We start from the raw sequence: 17,950 nt of genomic DNA, 5'->3' as shown, positions 1-17,950 counted from the left end.
CTCTTTGAAAACTTTCAAAATCCTTTCATTCTTTAACAACATTTTTGCACAATTAAATAAAACTGTCTTGAATTATATTGACAAATACTATTCAGTCCTGATTTAAGGTGTTTCCACTTATGAAGTTAAAAATAAACTGTCGCAAACGAGAGGAATAAGTAGCTCTTTATGTTATATTTTTTTAATTATCTAGGTAGAACGAAAAATCGGTATTACCCTTTTTGTATTAATTAGGTAAACAACTTAATATTTACATCCAATTAGGTAAACGGAAATAAAAACGACCAACCCACAAATAGGACAAACTTTTCATCAACTTAAATAACATTTACCTGTCTTGTCATTTTTTCCAAAGCAGGTAATTAACAATTTATCATTGTAGAAAGGCATATATGTAAACAGGTAGTATTTGCAAAACAGCATTACGCAATGTTATCATTTAAATACAAAGAAGCTACAGGCCAATACGCATGCACTCTGCTTCTTCCTTATACCTGCAGCGCATTTTTTGCCTTAGTTTTATGGCTTACGCATCGCTGTCGCAGGTCTCCGCATATTGGGACTATATACATCTGATAGGTAAATATTTCACCTACCTAGTGTATATAGTCCGGTAGTGATACTAGTTGAGTCTTGCTAGTTTTATTCCATCAAACTTCAAAAAATGCCAATATTTGGTACATTTTTTAAACGCTTCTAATTCAAAAACTATTTAAGTAATTATTAAAATTTATGAAACATGCTATTAATAAAGAACATACTTTTCAGATAAAACCAAAAAATCCAAGATCGATTGTTGAAATCGCCCAATATTCAGTTTTAAAGTTGCGATTTTTTTTTAAAAATTAGCATTTTTTCCTTTTTACTAAAAATGTCTCAACTTTGGGCGCCTATAGCACCCATGAATCTCAACCGATTTCAAAAATTTTTCGGATTCATAATCTCTGAAGTATTTCCTATCGATCCAAACGCGATTATGAAAAAACGTATTTTTGCAACGCTATGGGTTTCTTGTAGTCTAACGACGTTGCTGGAAAGAAACTTGATTATTGTTTACGGTCCTTTATACTTAGGCGCCAGTTTGGCATTGAACCCTTCGATGGCATTAGACAGCACATGTTGCTTGAGCATGACCGTGCTCCTGATGTTTGGACGCCAGTCGCGTCGCCTCAGGTCGTAGTATTTCTTTTGATTCTGGGTCGCGTTCAGTTGATTCTCATGTACGAGCTTGAAAATATCTTCTATTCGTCGGGTGCGCTCTTCAGGGCTAGGGGGTTCGTTACCGGCGACATCCATTACTTGGTCATAAAGGGCGCCGGGCATACGGGGTTCCCGCCCTAATATGATGTAGGCTGGACTGAATCCGGTGGTGTCGTTGACGCTTGAGTTGATCGCTAGTGTTATTTCTGGAAGCCATTGATCCCACGTGTTTTGCCCATTCTCCAGGTATTGTGCAATCATGGTTTTAATTGTTCGATTTGCGCGCTCGGTAGGATTCTGCTGTGGAGAATAGGGGGCGGTATGCTGGAGTATAATTCCGGACGTTTTGCAGAAGTTGTTGAAAAGCTGGCTAGTGAACTGGGTACCGTTATCGCTCACGAGGGTACGAGGATTGCCGAATCGGGCCCATATCCTTTCCCGAAATGCCTTCTCCAAAGCGGCTGCAGTGGCCTTACGAAGTGGTACCATCTCGACCCATTTACTATATAAATCCAAGAAAACTAGTAACATCGTATTACCTTGCTTAGAACGCGGCAAAGGCCCGATAAAGTCAGTACACACGGTATCGAACGACTCCGCGACTTGACGGGTGAGCATTTTGACCGCCGGTTTCATTTGCGCCGGCTTAAACTGCGAGCAGACGAGGCAGCATCTAACGTAACGCGCGACATCTCGGAAGAGGCCAGGCCAAAAGTATCTTTGGGTCACTCGCAAAAGTGGTTTTCCTGATTCCCAAGTGGCCAGCCGTCACCACATCATGACATTCCTTTAGTACTTGGTGTCGAAATTCTAAGGGGACGCATAGTTTCCAAGGTGTAGAATCGTGGTCTCGTCTGCGATAAATCTGGCCATTTTCGAATATATAGTCTGAGAAATCCGCAGGGTGCTCCGTGACGTGCTGCCGCATCTTTAGCCACCATTTGCACTCCGGTTCTACTAGTTGTGCCCAGTGAAGTACATCCAAAGGTTCACGCGATAAGGCATCGGCAATCACGTTCAGCTTACCTCGTCTATAATGTACCTCGAACTCGTATTGTTGCAACTCCAGCGCCCATCTGGCCACACGCCCCGTGGGATTTTCTATCGAGTTTAGCCATTTGGTCCGTGATCACTTCGAAGCAATAGCCTTCCAAATAGCAACGATATTTCCTGATGGCCCAGACTATCGCTAGGCATTCTTTCTCAGTAGTCGAGTAGTTTTCTTCCGCCTTTAAGAGACGTCGACTAGCGTACGCAATGACTCTTTCTGTACCGTCGATACTCTGAGTGAGCATTGCGCCGAGGCCAACATCGCTGGCATCAGTCTGTAAGCAAAACTTTACAGCAAAATCTGGACAAGCTAGGACAGGGGCAGTGGTGAGACGTGTCTTGAGTGCATCGAACGCCTGTTGTTGCTCCACGTTCCAAAACCAACTCAAACCTTTCTTTAACAAACTTGTGAGAGGTTGTACCGTGTCGGAGAAGTTGGGTACGAACCGACGATACCAAGAGGCGATACAGAGACATCGACGTAACTCCTTGACATTGGTTGGGGGCTGAAGGTTACGGATAGCTGCTACCTTTTCGGGGTCGGTATGGATACCATCCTCACTGACGACATGACCTAGAAATTGGATCCGTTTCTTGAAGAAACGACATTTGTCTCGGTTGATCCTTAAATTTGCTTCTCGTAGACGTCGGAAGACTTCAAGCAGGTGTGAGAGGTGTTCCTCGAGCGTCTTTCCGATTACGATAATATCGTCTAGGTACGCGAAGGCATGTGGTTCCATTTCGGGTCCAATCACACTATCCAAAGCCCTCTGGAACGTGGCGGATGCGGAATGTAAGCCGAAAGGCATGACTTTCCAATGGAATAACCCGCGTCCGGGCACTGTGAAGGCTGTACACTCTCTACTTTTGACCTCTAAGGGTATTTGCCAATATCCGTTCTTTAAATCTAGAGTAGAAATGTACTTCGCGTTCCTCAATTTCTCTAGGATATGGTGTATATGAGGCAATGGGTATGCGTCACGGACTGACTGAGAGTTCAGTTGTCGAAAGTCTATACACATGCGAGTGTCACCGGTTTTCTTACCTACCAACACGATTGGTGCGCTGTGAGGGCTTTTGGATGGTTCAATTCGGTCCTCCTTCAGCAGTGCGTCTACGGTTTCATTGATAATTTGTTGTTGGGCCGGATTACGGGGATAATACCTTTGCTTCATGGGTCGATCGTGCTTCAATACAATGACATGTTGTGCTATTTGGGTAACGCCGTTGAGCCCGTCGAACTTAGTGATTTCCGCGTCAAGAACCGCTTGAAGTTTCGGCTCTAGTGTCTCCTGTTCCATACTGGATGATTGTTCTGGCTTTAAGTCCTCGTCACGGGTCTCAGCTTCTACTGAGGCTAATCGGGCGTCCACCTCGGATACCGGTTCCTTTTTGCCGCCGGGCTGGCGGAATAGGTTTTTACGGACAGAGTCAGGTGTTGGAGGCGGCAAAACTGAGCCTGCTTGACATACTAGTTTGTTGCTATGCAGAGAGTCAGAGGTATCCTTGGGCATAGCGGACGTTTCTGCAGGATCCAGTTGATTTATATGAGCATCCGGCTGCGTGTGGTCATCCGCCACTAAGGATGGCTGAATTGTAGAATGCTATGCAGAGAGTCAGAGGTATCCTTGGGCATAGCGGACGTTTCTGCAGGATCCAGTTGATTTATATGAGCATCCGGCTGCGTGTGGTCATCCGCCACTAAGGATGGCTGAATTGTAGAATTGACTGGGCTGTGGGTCTTATCGAAAGGAGGCAATTGTAATAGATAACCTCCACAACGTATAGAAGTTCCTATGTTCCGAAGGAAATCCACTCCTAGAATAAGGGGATCACAATAAGGGAATAAGGGAATAACAAGGTCATATGCACGGTCTGTGCCCCGAGGCTGATGGTTGCCCTAAGAGAACTTTTGATTGCTGCTCGAGTATTATTGGCAAGGTTAATATTAGTATGAATGTCTCGCAGAAGGAACGGAGCAAAGTGTTAAAGAGCCACTTCCTCGTTTATGAAACTCTTGTTCGCTCCTGAATCCAAGGTAGCTACCATTGGTTTTCTATTGACGAAGACAAGGAGTTGGATGCGGTCTTTCTTTAGGAGGAGTGGGTTACTGGGCTGAGGTCCTGGTCTGGTCCTTCCGTCTGGCCCAGATTGGGACGGAGGTTTGGCCCGTTTCCCGAACGACTGCAACATTCGATGGTACGTGCCCCCCTTAGTCCGCATTGCCAACAGAACAATACACGGGGCTTCGTGCATTCTCGTGCGAAGTGACCAGCTCCCGCAAACATGCGCTGAGTCCTCGCTGCTCTGCTCCAATCGAATTGTCTCATAATTTACCATCAACTTGGTTAAGCCGGGTAACGTTTGGAAATCATTTCGTCGGGTATACAGCTTGTAGTCTGGTAAAAGATTTTCGTAGATCCGGTCGAGTTCCTGTAACGTCGAGTAATGAGCTCTCTTCATCATCAAACGAAGGTCTACTAGATACTCCTTGTATGGTTCCTGATGGCGTTGCTTTCGAGCGCGTATACTATCCTCTAGTTTCTCAAAATAGCGTGGGGGTAGAAAGAACTCTAAGAATTCGGACTTGAGGTCGACCCATGTCATCTCCGGATAGCCGCTGGTTTGCCACCAGCTTTCGGCCCGTCCGGTCAATAGGATGGCTATCATCGGAGGCAGCGTCTCCAAACTCAAACGGTAAGTCGCGGCTCGAGCCTCTATTTGCTCTATGAAATAGATAGGGTCGGTAGATCCGCTAAAGGCAATTCCTCATTTAGTTATACGTTCCACGATCGAGGCATAACTCCCAGTAGTACGGCCTACCATAGATTCATGGACTCGACTCCGCTCACTGGGCTCGATGTTAATCTTTGAGCCAGCCATGCCGAAAGGTGTCGGAGAACCGGAGCGAGAGCCAGAATGCGATTCCGAACGATAGTTGGGGTCTTGTGGCACCGGTAGTTGAGAAATGATTCCTTCGGGAGTAGGCGACGGTGCTCTGGACTGTGGCTTTACATCTAATTTCTTGTCCTCGGTACTAAATTGGGCTTCGATTTCTGAGGTTGTTAAAGGCAAACTATCGGCAGAGAGAGAGAGCGACCTATTAGATGGTCTTTACAACGTCGCAACTGGCGACGGAGCTGCGTGTCACCACAGTGGGTGTCAAAGCTAAGAAATCAAGAATAACCACAGTGGGTTATATGTGCAGTCCTGTTGGATGGACTATTGAGCGTCGCAACTGGCGACGAATCTGAGAATAAACACAGTGGGTTATATGTGCAGTCCTATTGGATGGACTATTGAGCGTCGCAACTGGCGACGAATCTAAGAATCACCACAGTGGGTGATATTTGTGCAGTCCTATTGGATGGACTATTGAGCGTCGCAACTGGCGACGAAACCAAGAATAACCACAGTGGGTTATATGTGCAGTCCTATTGGATGGACTATTGAGCGTCGCAACTGGCGACGAAACCAAGAATACCCACAGTGGGTTATATGTGCAGTCCTATTGGATGGACTATTGAGCGTCGCAATCGGCGACGAAAGTAAGAATAACCACAGAACCAGATGCCGCAATCGACCTGCCCTTAGACACCGGAGAGAATGCAACTGATGAGGCGCCCACCGCAAATATGAATATTGAGTCCAGCATAGTGGCTGGAATACCCGAAGCTGTCGGCGCTGACGAGCATCAGGAGGCCGTGTGCAGCGCACAACCTAGCGGATTCCAAGAAGCAAGACTGCGTGCGAGAATTGCCGAGTTGGAAAGGCAATTGCAAATGGTAACAAGGCCGGCGACACGTGCGGAGGGTCCGCCATCTTTAATTACAGATACAATGCCAGCAACGCATAGGTTAGAATCAGATCGTCCGATTAATGGACTACAGCCACCACTAATAAACACTCGCCCTGAGCTGCCATGGACAATTGGAACAATGCCCCTGATCTCACCAAACACGGTTGGTGAATGGATGACTAGAAAAATCCCGAAACTGCCAGAGTTTTCGGGACTACCAGAAGATTGGCCAATATTCTACTGCGCGTTTACTGAAACAAATAGTGTATATGGATGCACGGACTTGGAGAATAATCAGCGTCTGGTTAAAGATCTTAAGGGCGATGCCCGTGAAACTGTTAAATCTCTGCTTATCCATCCCAGAAATGTGAACGCAGCCATAAATCAACTAAGATTCCGTTATGGGCGTCCGGAGCAGCTCGTACGCAGTCAGCTTCAAAGCGTGCGTGATGTTCAACCGATACAAGAGCACAATTTAGCAAAGATTATTCCATTTGCTACGCGCGTGAGTAACCTGGCTGCGTTTTTACAATCTATCAACGAAAGCCAGCACCTGGCTAATCCAACCCTGTTAGATAAACTAACCTCGAAATTGCCGCTAGACAAGAGATGGACTGGGCTAGACGGCCGCATCTATAAAGCCCTACCCGACTGTCATCGACTTTAGCGTCTGGTTAGAAGAACTAGCTAGCGTAATATGCACTATTGTGGACTCCGACCACAGGGAAGGCAAACGACGAATACTGTACACGAAGTTTGAAGAGGAGACGCGCGTCGAGCAACATGGCCAACCCTGTCCAAACTGTTACGGGTCACACGATATAACCGAATGTGCGGAGTTTCGTCTTGCTTCACCGACTGCGAGATGGAGACTTGTCAAGAAGTACCGTCTATGTTTCTTGTGCTTGAGTCCCGGGCACGTAGTTCGAAAGTGTACCACCAAGTCCAGATGCCATATAGGTGAATGCGGTCGAGCCCACCATCACCTCCTACATGATTTCGAGTCTAATTACAGGCAGGCTTCAATGTCAAAGGCTGGACATGGAAGCCCCACGAGGCCTCAACCAGTACTCAACAATGGCAAGCAGCCCTCACCGGAACCAAGAAGCCAACGGCCAACTCAACAGATGAACTTAAGTTGTGTTGACACTAAGACAACGCAACTATTGTTTCGGATCCTGCCAGTGACGCTTTATGGGCCGAACCGTCGAGTAGAGACGTACGCACTGCTTGACGAAGCATCATCGGTAACCATGATCGATGAAGTGCTACTCAAGGATTTGGGCCTTAATGGAGAACGCAGTCAACTTGCAGTCAAATGGTTCAAAAATATGACAACCCAAGAGCCAACAAAGATAAACTTACACATTAGTGGACATGATAAAAACAAGAAGTACGAATTGAAGAATGTGCATGCAGTGGATGGGTTAGATCTGCCGATGCAGACCTTAAATCAGGACTACCTCCAAGTAATCAATCCGCAATCACGTTTCCCTGTTGAGGCATATACTAACGCCGTGCCTAGGATCCTAATAGGCCTGGATCACAAGTACCTTGTCGTGCCATCCAGCACCTGGGAAACCTCCAATAGGGGACCGAATGTGGCCGTTACTAGGTTAGGATGGGATGTGTCTGGGACGTTCCACAAGCATCAACATACATCTGCGCCAAAGCCATGTCTATTTGCAGCAACGGACACCGACGAAGTTCATAAGATGGTCAGCGAATACTTTGAACTGGAGAACCTGGGGGTGAAGCCAACTCCACCAGCCCCTTCAGATGACGACATACGGGCACAAAGTATTTTGAACGAGACGACGGTAGAATTACTCGGGCGGTACCAGACGGGATTAATCTGGAAACGCGACAACGTAAATCTACCTTCCAGTTATAAAATGGCGTTAAATAGGTTGAAAACTGTTGAAAGAAAAATGGAAAGAGATAAACAGTTTGCCCAAGAGTATAAAGGAATGATAAACGATTACATAAGTAAAGGATACGCTCGACGTGTAGAGCGAGAAGAAGACACTGCAGTCGGCAGCGGCAAAATATGGTATTTGCCGCATTTCGCAGTGACGAACCCGAATAAGCCAGGGAAAATTCGGCTAGTCTTTGACGCGGCTGCCAAAGTGGGCAACGTGTCACTGAATTCAGAGCTATTAAAGGGACCACAGCACTATAGGCCGCTTCTTTCTGTTCTATTCCATTTCAGAGAAGTAGCTGTTGCGGTCACCGGAGACATCAAAGAAATGTTCCACCAGATCTATGTACAGCCCCAGGACCGACGTTCTCAACGGTTCCTGTGGCGGGATGGAGATAGACAACGAGAAGCTGATGTGTACGAGATGCAGGTGATGACCTTTGGAGCTGCCTGTTCTCCAAGTGCCGCACATCATGTCATAACGCTAAATGCGATGCGTCACCAACAAGTAGACCCACGAGCGGTCAAAGCTATTACAGACTATCATTATGTGGACGATTATGTGGACAGTTTCGTCACTGAGGACGAAGCTATATCAGTCTCTGCCAGGGTCAGAGACATACACAAGTCTGGAGGATTTGAGCTACGCCGATTTTAATCCAACTCACCTAAGGTTTATTTATTTATTTATTTATTTATTTACGTCAACTAACACAGCAGTCGACGAAAATGCTTAAGCTAAAGACAGATAGTAATTAAATGAAGAAGGTAGCTTAGCTTTATACACAACTCAACATCCCCGGCCCGGTGGAGGTGTTTTATTTGCACAAGGTGCCAGCTATGCCCCGATTCACAGCCAATGTGGCCAGGGATGAGTTGCAGCCAATCCAAGTCCAGAATATCTTCATTGGCTTCGCTGTAGATGATTAAAAAGTATAGCGCGAAGAGAAGTGACAGAAAGATGAGGAGAGATAAGGTGAGAAAGGTTGTTAAAAGATTGGCAAAGAACACGAAGAGGTTCGTGAAGAGAGTAGTTAGTCAGACATCTACTAAGGTGAATAGGAAAAAAGTTTCTGGTCCGACGTGAGGGAACACAAAAATACAGCGTATCTAGTAAATTGGTAGAAATGACTACGCCGTTGACTAGTTTATGGAGAAAGAGAATGCCAAAAACAAGCCTACGGTTATAAAGTGAAGGAAGATTAATAAGAAGAAGTCTGTCAGAATAAGAAGGTAGGCGAAGACCCGGGTCCCAATTAAGACCGCGTAGCGCAAACTTAAGGAATTGCTTCTGTACCGATTCAATACTACGCTGGTGAACATCATATTGCGGGTTCCACACTGGCGAGCAATATTCTAGAGTAGGGCGAACTAACGAAGTGTATAAAACCTTTGTTACATAGGGATCATCAAATTCTTTGGCCCAACGTTTAATGAAGCCGATAAGGCTGCTTGCTCTGTTGACAATAGAAGAAATATGAACATTAAATGAAAGTTTAGGGTCAAACATAACGCCTAAGTCTTTGAATGATGAAACACAATCTAACAGAACAGACTTAATAGAGTAATGAGCTAGGAGCGGAGACAAACGACTGAAAGTCATAAAAGAACACTTAGAGGCATTAAGGTGTAATTTATTAACGTGGCACCAATCACAGAACGCATCGAGATCTGATTGCAAGTACTGTTGGAAAGAAGGATCATTATAGGAATAACAAATCTTGACGTCATCCGCAAACATGAGCACGCGTGAATGAGCCAAGGCCAAAGGCAAATCATTTATAAACAATGTAAATAATAGTGGGCCCAGATGACTGCCTTGGGGTACACCTGACGTAACTCGAACAGTTTTAGATATCGAGGAACGAAAAGACACCTTTTGGGTTCTGCCAATAAGATACGACTTTAACCAACCCAATAATTTTGGTGAAAAACCCATGATGTTAAGTTTCGCGTGAAGCAAAGAATGATCAACCGTATCAAAAGCCTTACTGAAGTCAGTATAAATAACATCAGTTTGACACTTTTTACGGAAGCCATGGTGTACAAGGGTAGTCAATTCTAAAAAGGTTGGTAAGCGACGAACGACCTTTCATGAAACCATTCTGACAAGGTGAAATAGTGGATCTGGATAGATGTTGAAGAGAAGACGTAATAATTTTCTCAAACAGTTTAGGTATTGCCGAAAGTTTGGCAATGCCACGGTAGTTGGAAACATCCGATTTGCTACCCTTTTTAAAAAGCGGAATAATAAATGACTCCTTCCAAATATCAGGAAATCTACAAGTCTCACTCGATATAAAGAATAACCGAACTAAAGGCTTAGATAGGGAAATCGAACACATTTTAAGGATGCAACTAGGTATATCATCAGGCCCGGGAACGAAGGAAGACTTCATAGATGACAAGCTAGAGAGAATACAGTCTTCAGTAATACTGGGAAAAAACATACAATTTAAATGTGGGATTGAAAAGGGATAGGGTGTGGGATCCGAAACAGTAGTAGAATATGTCGACTGAAAAAATTTAGCAAACAGATCTGCAATATCTAAATCATTATTAGCAGACTGGTCCTTAAGTCTGAAGGTGGAAGGTAGTTTATTAGATCGTCTTTTGGAATTGACAAAGTTGTAAAATCTTTTGGGGTTATTATAAAATTCAGCCTTACAGCGAACGAGATAATTGTTGTAGCATTGAGTATTTGAAAGACAAAATTGAGATTTGGCTATACAATAATTTGCATAGTCAAGTCTCGAACCAGTTTTTTTAAATCTTTTAAAATATCTCGATTTAATGTTACGAAGATTAGAGAGCCTACGTGTGAACCAGACTGGCGAGCTGGAGACGGTAGAGACATTCACATAAGGAACGCATTTATCAATTAGAGAATTAAGAGCAGAATAGAAAAACTTCACTGCACAATCTATATCGCAGCACTCAAATAGAAACGACAAATCAAAAGAGAAAATAAGGCTGTTAAGAAGATTGAAATTTGTTTTACGAAAACATCTACGACGAGAATTTGAGATGTTTTTAAATAAATTAGTAACGGAATTGTAAGAAATAGTAACTTCAATGGTAGGATGATAAGGATCTTCAGGTTTCACTAGTGGCTGTGTTTGCGATACAGCACTAACAGTGGGATCAGAGACAAAAACAAGATCAAGGATTCTTTTAGAACAGTTAAGGAAAGAATTCAACTGATATAGTGGACATTCAAGTAGGCTATCAAGAAAAACATGTTGAGATGAAGGAATTAAGAAAGATAGATTATCATCAATAAGCCAAGAAATATTAGGCAAGTTAAAATCACCTAAAACTATAAGAACATCACGATCTTTAAGACGACCAAAAATAGTTCGTAAAGCATCAGCATGGTGCACGTAGATCATGATATCAGAAGCTGGAGGAATATATGAACAAGAGATATATAGGCTAAAGTTAGAACATGTAACTTCGACGCAAATAAACTCAACACCTAAGGGGAGATCAATCGACCACACTTGAACACAGATTCGAGTTGACAGCAATGAGTATTCCACCGCCGCGACGACCAACACGATCAAGCCTATAAGAAATAAAATTATTAGAAAGAATTTCATTATCTAAAACAGAGGAGTTAAGCCAAGTTTCAGAGAAAGCTAATATGTCAGCTGAAAAGGTTTGGCTATCACAGAAAAGGTTCGACAGCTTGGTAAGAAGTCCTCTTACATTTTGATAATGAATGCAAAGACTAGACGTTATTAGTTTTTTGAAGCAGAAGATAAAGTAGGAAGGTGGACAGGCAACGGACGAGAGCGCTTATTGGGCGCAAACTCGTGTACAACTAGGCCCTCTGGCCAAAAATTAGGGTCAACCATAGCTGAGAAGTACTCATTTGGTACTGTAATTTAAAAAGAGGAGATTTCGCGAGGCCTAGAAAACTTAAACTTTTGAAATAAAACCTTAGCAGGGCATATGTTACCAATGTAAGCTGCCACAGACGACTCAGAAGTATCTGGAGCAAGCCTAGAAATAAATAATTGTTTGCGATGAGGCACTACAGTTAGTGGAGGCGGATGAGCATTGGGATCCGCAAGTGATTGAGAGCCAGCATGATCCTGTGATTGATCAGAGTTCCCGTGAGGGATAGATTGAGGTACACCAGGGCTTGTAATGGGTACTTCAATCTGAAAAGAAGAGCATAAAGAGGGACAAGAAGATGGTGTAGGCGAAAGTAAAATCGGAGAGGAAGTAATAGAGAGAGCTGGCGACTGCTTACGAGGCAACTCAAGGGTACATTTCTTGTGCAATTTCTCAGAAGGTGGAACAAATTTGAATTGCGACAATAATTGAACGCTAGAGTCACACTCGTTTGACAGCTGTTTGGCCAGTTTGTTTAAAGAAAGAAACCTTAAACGAAGATCCCTATACATACGGCTAAAATCAAGCTGCTGGCTGGCACAAGATGGGCAAGTCCAGCGCATTAAGCCAAGCTCAGGCTTAGACACAGACAAACCAGAAAATTTGTCGTAGTCGCGGCCATTGAGGCCAGCACATTTTAAGTGAATAAGATTATCGCAGAGCCAACAAGATATTGCTCTATACTGATCATCAAAACGATCAGAATGTTTGCAATTAGGTAGACAACAAGCCATTGAAAAGCCAAAAGAAAGGCAAAAAAATTATATATATATAAGAATATATAGAAAAATTAAATTCACAGCACAAAGATAATTATTGATAAATAATCAATAATTACAAATAAAACAAAGAGACAGCTAGAGTGCACAGCACAACAGAGAGTGCAAGAACAGTTATAAGCCGAGCTTTGAGAGGCGGCCTTACAAAAGTGATTACGCGGGAGAGAAGCTAAGCACAAGCACAAAGCAGAGAGAACAACAAAGCCACTAGCACTGATGGTATGATGGGGGCGATGAGGGGAGCAACTGCAGAAGCAATGACGAAAGAAAAAAAAAATATGTAAAAGAAAAAACTGTTTAAACTGATTAATTTGTCGAATTATGGAAATAAAACACAAAGGGAGTCAAGCGAACAACACCAGCGGAAGTGTAAACAAACTAAGCACAATTAAAAATTGTGAAAAAACAATAAATATTAATAAAAAACTCAGGAGCTATGCAAAAACACGACCGTCACGTCAGAGAGCAGAAAGCTTTTTGAGTTGTTGTGGAGTCCTTGGGTCAAGAAGGAACCACCAACCCAGTTGGGTGGGCTGAAACAGAGGAGAAAATTCTTGGATTGTATTGGCAGCCAGCGAACGACGAATTTAGGTTTAACGTGAAGTACCAGAGGATCAAGGACGATGTGCCTACCAAGAGGCAATTCCTCAGTCTAATCATGTCAACGTTCGACCCGATGGGGTTCCTGAGTTGTTTCACTATTACCGGCCAGTTATTATTACGCGAGATTTGGAGAAGGAATGTTTTATGGGATGAACCGTTGCCAAAAGAACTCAACAGCGCCTTCCAGAAATGGCGCCATCAGCTAGAAGGAGTGGGTCTGTTCCGATGCCCGCGTCACTACTTTGGATCAGAAATGGTGAAGTCAATACAATTACATGTCTTCACTGACGCCAGTGAGTCGGCGTACGCGGCTGTGGCCTACCAAAATGTTTCGTTTGTGATAAAACGAAATGCGCTCCGATGAGAACCATGTCAGTTCCACGACTGGAGCTGCAGGCAGCGGTGCTCGGTACACGCTTGATGAACGCTGTGAAGAGTGGACACAGCATGGAGACGGAAGATGCCATTTTATGGACAGATGCCAAAACGGTGCTGCGTTGGATATGCAGCACTCATAGACGTTATAAGCAGTTCGTCGGTAACAGAGTCACAAAAATCTTAGAATCCACAGATGCTTCCCAGTGGAGATGGGTCCCTACCGCGGACAACGTGGCGGATAAAGCGACGAGGCCACAAGGGCAAGTTGACTTTAGCCAGAAATCGCGATGGATGTGCGGGCCTAAGAGTCACCGTGTGAGTTTGCCTTGGTTGTTGCTAACGACGAATTTATACAATTTCAGAGATTCTCGGAGTACAACCGACTGTTGAGGACTATGACTTGGGTTCTCCGATTCGTGTGTCAGTGCCGTCGTCAGCAGCACGAACATGGAAAATATGGATTGACTGCAGCCGAATGTGCGGAAGCGGAACTCGTCTTGGTTCGTGTTGCTCAAAGGGAAGCGTTCCCAGACGAGTTGCATCGCCTATATGCAAACAGACCAGTCCAGCCGACGAGTGAGCTGAAGGGACTGCTACCCTACCTTGACGACTTAGCGATTCTACGCGCATCTGGGAGAATCGATGCGGCCCTGTGTTTACCGTATGGGGCGAGAAGGCCCATCATTCTCACGCATAGGCACCCACTGACGGATTTGATCGTTCGTCACTACCATGTAAGGATGAAACATCAGAATGTAAACGCAACTATCACCGAGATCCGCATGAAGTTCTGGATCACGAAAGTACGCCGGGTACTGCAGCGGGTTATCCGGAACTGTGGTGTGTGCAAACTCCAGCGTGCAACCCCAACCCCACCTTTAATGGGTTCGTTGCCTGAAGATCGCCTAAAACCGGGTGGATGGCCATTTGAGTATACTGGTTTAGACTATTTCGGACCACTACTTGTGACGGTGGGTCGACGACAAGAGAAGAGGTGGGTGGCTCTATTCACCTGCTTAAGAACTAGAGCAATTCACCTGGAGCTAGCCCAGGATGGTCCGATGCGTAAAACGGGTATTGGGTCATACAGTAAAGGATGTGGCCCCGAAGGAACACGTATTGCAAAGCTTGCTCATTGAGGCCGAGAACATTGTGAACTCAAGGCCGCTAACCCATATGCCAATTTCAGTTGATCAAGAGGCACCTTTGACGCCCAACGACCTACTGAAGGGGACGTCCAACATTCCTGATACACCCGCGGAGAGTGAAGAGTTGCCTAAACCGTGTGAAACCAGGAAGCAATAGCGCATGGCACGACTACTGAGGGACCGGTTCTAGAAGCGGTGGGTTCATGAATACCTACCGACCCTTGTGCGTCGCGAGAAATGGTGCGCGCGCACCCAGCCAATCAGAAAAGATGATGTCGTCTACATCTGTGACCCTGCAACACCACGACGAGACTGGAGCAAGGGTATAGTGGAGGAGGTATACACCGGAGCAGATGGGATACCTCGGCGAGCAGCTGTAAGAGTCGCCGATGGAAATAGGGTTCACAGGGTAATACGTCCCGTCTCCAGACTAGCGGTCCTAGATGTGATGCAGTCGCTTCACGGGGGCGGGGATGTCGCGGGATGGGAATTGTTCACCGAATAATTAGCAGCGGGGTGACAGTCACCGTCTAGCTATAGCTGTTAGTATCTAGTATTTTATATTTAAGTTTTTTGGCGCTTAATGAATATGGCCATACTGTGAAAATATGGAGTTCAAGTTTAGCTTCCGCATGTTCTTTCTCTCTTGTTGTGTAAGCCGAGAAGGACACACTGCGGTAAGAATAGGTCCTAAATGTACTTGCACATATACTCTTAATATTAATCTTTATAGAATAAAGCATCCAATGAATTACTTTTGAACGAGATGCGTTTGAATTTAAGACAGCGGTTGTTAAAGGCAAACTATCGGCAGAGAGAGAGCGACACCTCAGGATGATGGTGATTGAGGCGAACTCACGGAACCGATATCTTAGTTCTTCCACTATTCCACCTGTATCTAATCCGAATTCGTCACAAAGGACTTCCAATTCGGCTTTGCGACGATGATTTATCAAATGAACGCCCATTGCTAGTATGTTAGTAAAGACACGGAGTCGTAGTATAAGTGATAACCAGCTTAAGGATCTCGGAGTTTGCCCAGTAGATTACGCGATACTGATTGAGGATGGCTACGGTAAACCGATAGACTATGATGTGGACATGCAATTTGACCAATGCGTATATACATATATATTTTATTTAATTTTTAATAAATTCTGCAAGGGAGGGGTCAGAAAATATAAAAAATGTATATATGTTTGTTCAAAGAAGAGTAAGAAACGGTGACGCGTAAAGGAGAATTATCGCCGCCGGGGAACTTTCGAGGTGGTTTTTGGTTTAAATATTCTGAACAAACTCTTTGCAATGGCTCAAATGTATATAAGAAAGATCTTGCCTGTTGGTAGAATTCGATCCAGTTTGTTTATTAGAAATAGGTAAATCCTTGAATGTAGAATATAGTTATTGGGGACGTGCTTGATTCTCCCTCGATGTTGTCCAAAGAAAATAAAAGTTTACTCCGATTACTGTCTAGAATATCCTTGAGAAAATAGTGGTCCTTGCTGCCGAATTTTTTGACGTCCTTCGCATTAATCTCCGTTGGGTCCTTGAAGCTTAGTTCAGCTTGGCGATGAATGTCCTTGTCCTATGTCCTCGTTGATCCTTGTCCGGGTGCTGATCCTTGTCCAGTTGTTAATCCTTGTATTGGTGAGTAGTCCTGATAATGATCCTTGTCCAGTTACTATCCTTCCGGATTGAAGCAATTTTTTCGATGTTTCCTTGTTGAGTTCCAAACACTGACTGACTTTGCCAGTGCATAGGCTTGGTTTTAAATAGTCCCTTGTGCGTCACTCTTCTGTCTCTTTTCCTCTGCTGCTGTGACTTCTGCTGCTGCTTTGGGTGAGAGTGGTGGATTTTTAGGTTACCCATGCCCAGGTCCCATTCGACTCGTAATGCGGTAGGTTACAACCTCACTAATGGCTCTCTGAGAGAGACTCCTAGACTCGTTCTATGTGCTTCTGGTAACGTTAGTTTTTTTTTTTTTTTTTATTTTTAATGTTTCAATAAAACTCATCCTTATATGCGGCTCTGTCGATGGCTCCGTTGATGACCATATTGCTAGCTCTGTCGGTAACTCAGTAGCTGACTACATTAATAATTTTCTCCAAACTACGCTGTTAATAAAATTATTAATCCTGTCGGAAACTCTGTTGATGACTCTGCTGATAATTCGGTAGCAACCCTGCCGGAGACTGTGCCGATATTCTTCCTTAGCATGACCTGGCTTGGAGCGAGTTATAAATATATATATATTATTATATTTTTTTTTTTTTTTTTGAAACTGATTTCCATGTGTGACTCTGTCGATGGCTCGGTTGATGACTCTATCGTTAGCTCTGTCGGTAGCTCAGTAGTTGACTTCATTAATAATTCCCTCCGAACTATGCTGTTGAAGATGCTTTTTTAATCCCGTCGAGAACTCTGTTGGTGACTCTGCTGATAATTCTGCCGGAACCCTGCCCGATACTCTGCCGTTTTTCTCCCATAGCAGGGCATGAATGTGTGCGTGTCGTATGTAAATATAGATTTTTTTTTTTTTTTTTTTTTAAATGTTGCTTTTGTTTTACTGTTCTCAACAAGACAACAAAAAAAACAATCAGTTTTGAGTGTAAAAATCGGCCTCCAAAGAATCTGTAAATCGTGGAATCTGTTTAGGACTTGCTTCGGAGTGTCAGCTACGTACCACTGTTGGTGTCTGCGCCTCAACGCGGTGCTGGCCAAATTATTCCTTTGGTATCCCCATAAGTTTGGACCGGTCATTGGGCCAAGGGGGGGGGGTGGCGTTTCTCTCTTGCTTACTGGTTTTCCCGCCTCTCATCCTCTGGACTCCTGCCTGTGTGAGTGTGTCGTGGAATTATCCGCAAATTTCCCCAGGCCGTTCCACATTTCTTGTTGCTGCAAGAGGCTGCTTCTTCTTCCCCGATCGTTTGTCAGCTGACCAAGGCCAGTGTTGGGAAACGCAGGGGTCGGGCCCTTGTATCTGACAGAGGGCGCCAGGGAGTTTTTGGGCGCCAATTTGAAAATTCAAATTCAAATTTTAAAGTAACGGATAGCGCCTGACTGTTAAACCTTGTCTCGGTAGTGCCAATCTAGTATGGTTGGTGCGAATTCTGCTGAGGCAGTGGAAGAGGCTGCTTTCAGGAAGAGCTCACGTCTGGGCCGGACTCCG

General features: G+C 44.4%; 3 protein-coding genes across 3 annotated transcripts; 2 read left to right on the top strand and 1 right to left on the bottom strand.

Annotated features, from left to right (window-relative positions):
- Positions 1-2,231: 2,231 nt before the first annotated feature.
- On the bottom strand, positions 2,232-5,133 carry LOC137586068 (uncharacterized). The gene is made up of 4 exons (XM_068302076.1): positions 5,034-5,133; positions 4,588-4,976; positions 3,300-3,839; positions 2,232-3,020 (listed from the first exon to the last, which is right to left on the bottom strand). Exons 1-4 carry the CDS (start codon positions 5,131-5,133, stop codon positions 2,232-2,234), a joined length of 1,818 nt encoding a protein of 605 aa, XP_068158177.1.
- A 2,169-nt stretch (positions 5,134-7,302) lies between these two features.
- LOC137586067 (uncharacterized) lies at positions 7,303-8,628 on the top strand. Its single transcript, XM_068302075.1, has one exon. It carries the CDS (start codon positions 7,303-7,305, stop codon positions 8,626-8,628), a length of 1,326 nt encoding a protein of 441 aa, XP_068158176.1.
- Positions 8,629-13,624: 4,996 nt separating this feature from the next.
- On the top strand, positions 13,625-14,938 carry LOC137586066 (uncharacterized). The gene is made up of 3 exons (XM_068302074.1): positions 13,625-13,948; positions 13,996-14,722; positions 14,823-14,938. The coding sequence occupies exons 1-3, from the start codon at positions 13,625-13,627 to the stop codon at positions 14,936-14,938; spliced, it is 1,167 nt and encodes a 388-aa protein (XP_068158175.1).
- Positions 14,939-17,950: the final 3,012 nt, after the last annotated feature.

The sequence above is a fragment of the Drosophila tropicalis genome, unplaced genomic scaffold (genome assembly GCF_018151085.1).
Source record: "Drosophila tropicalis isolate 14030-0801.00 unplaced genomic scaffold, ASM1815108v1 contig_896, whole genome shotgun sequence".
In the NCBI taxonomy this organism is placed as follows: Eukaryota; Metazoa; Arthropoda; class Insecta; order Diptera; family Drosophilidae; genus Drosophila; species Drosophila tropicalis.
This window is presented reverse-complemented; position numbering and strand designations above follow the sequence as displayed.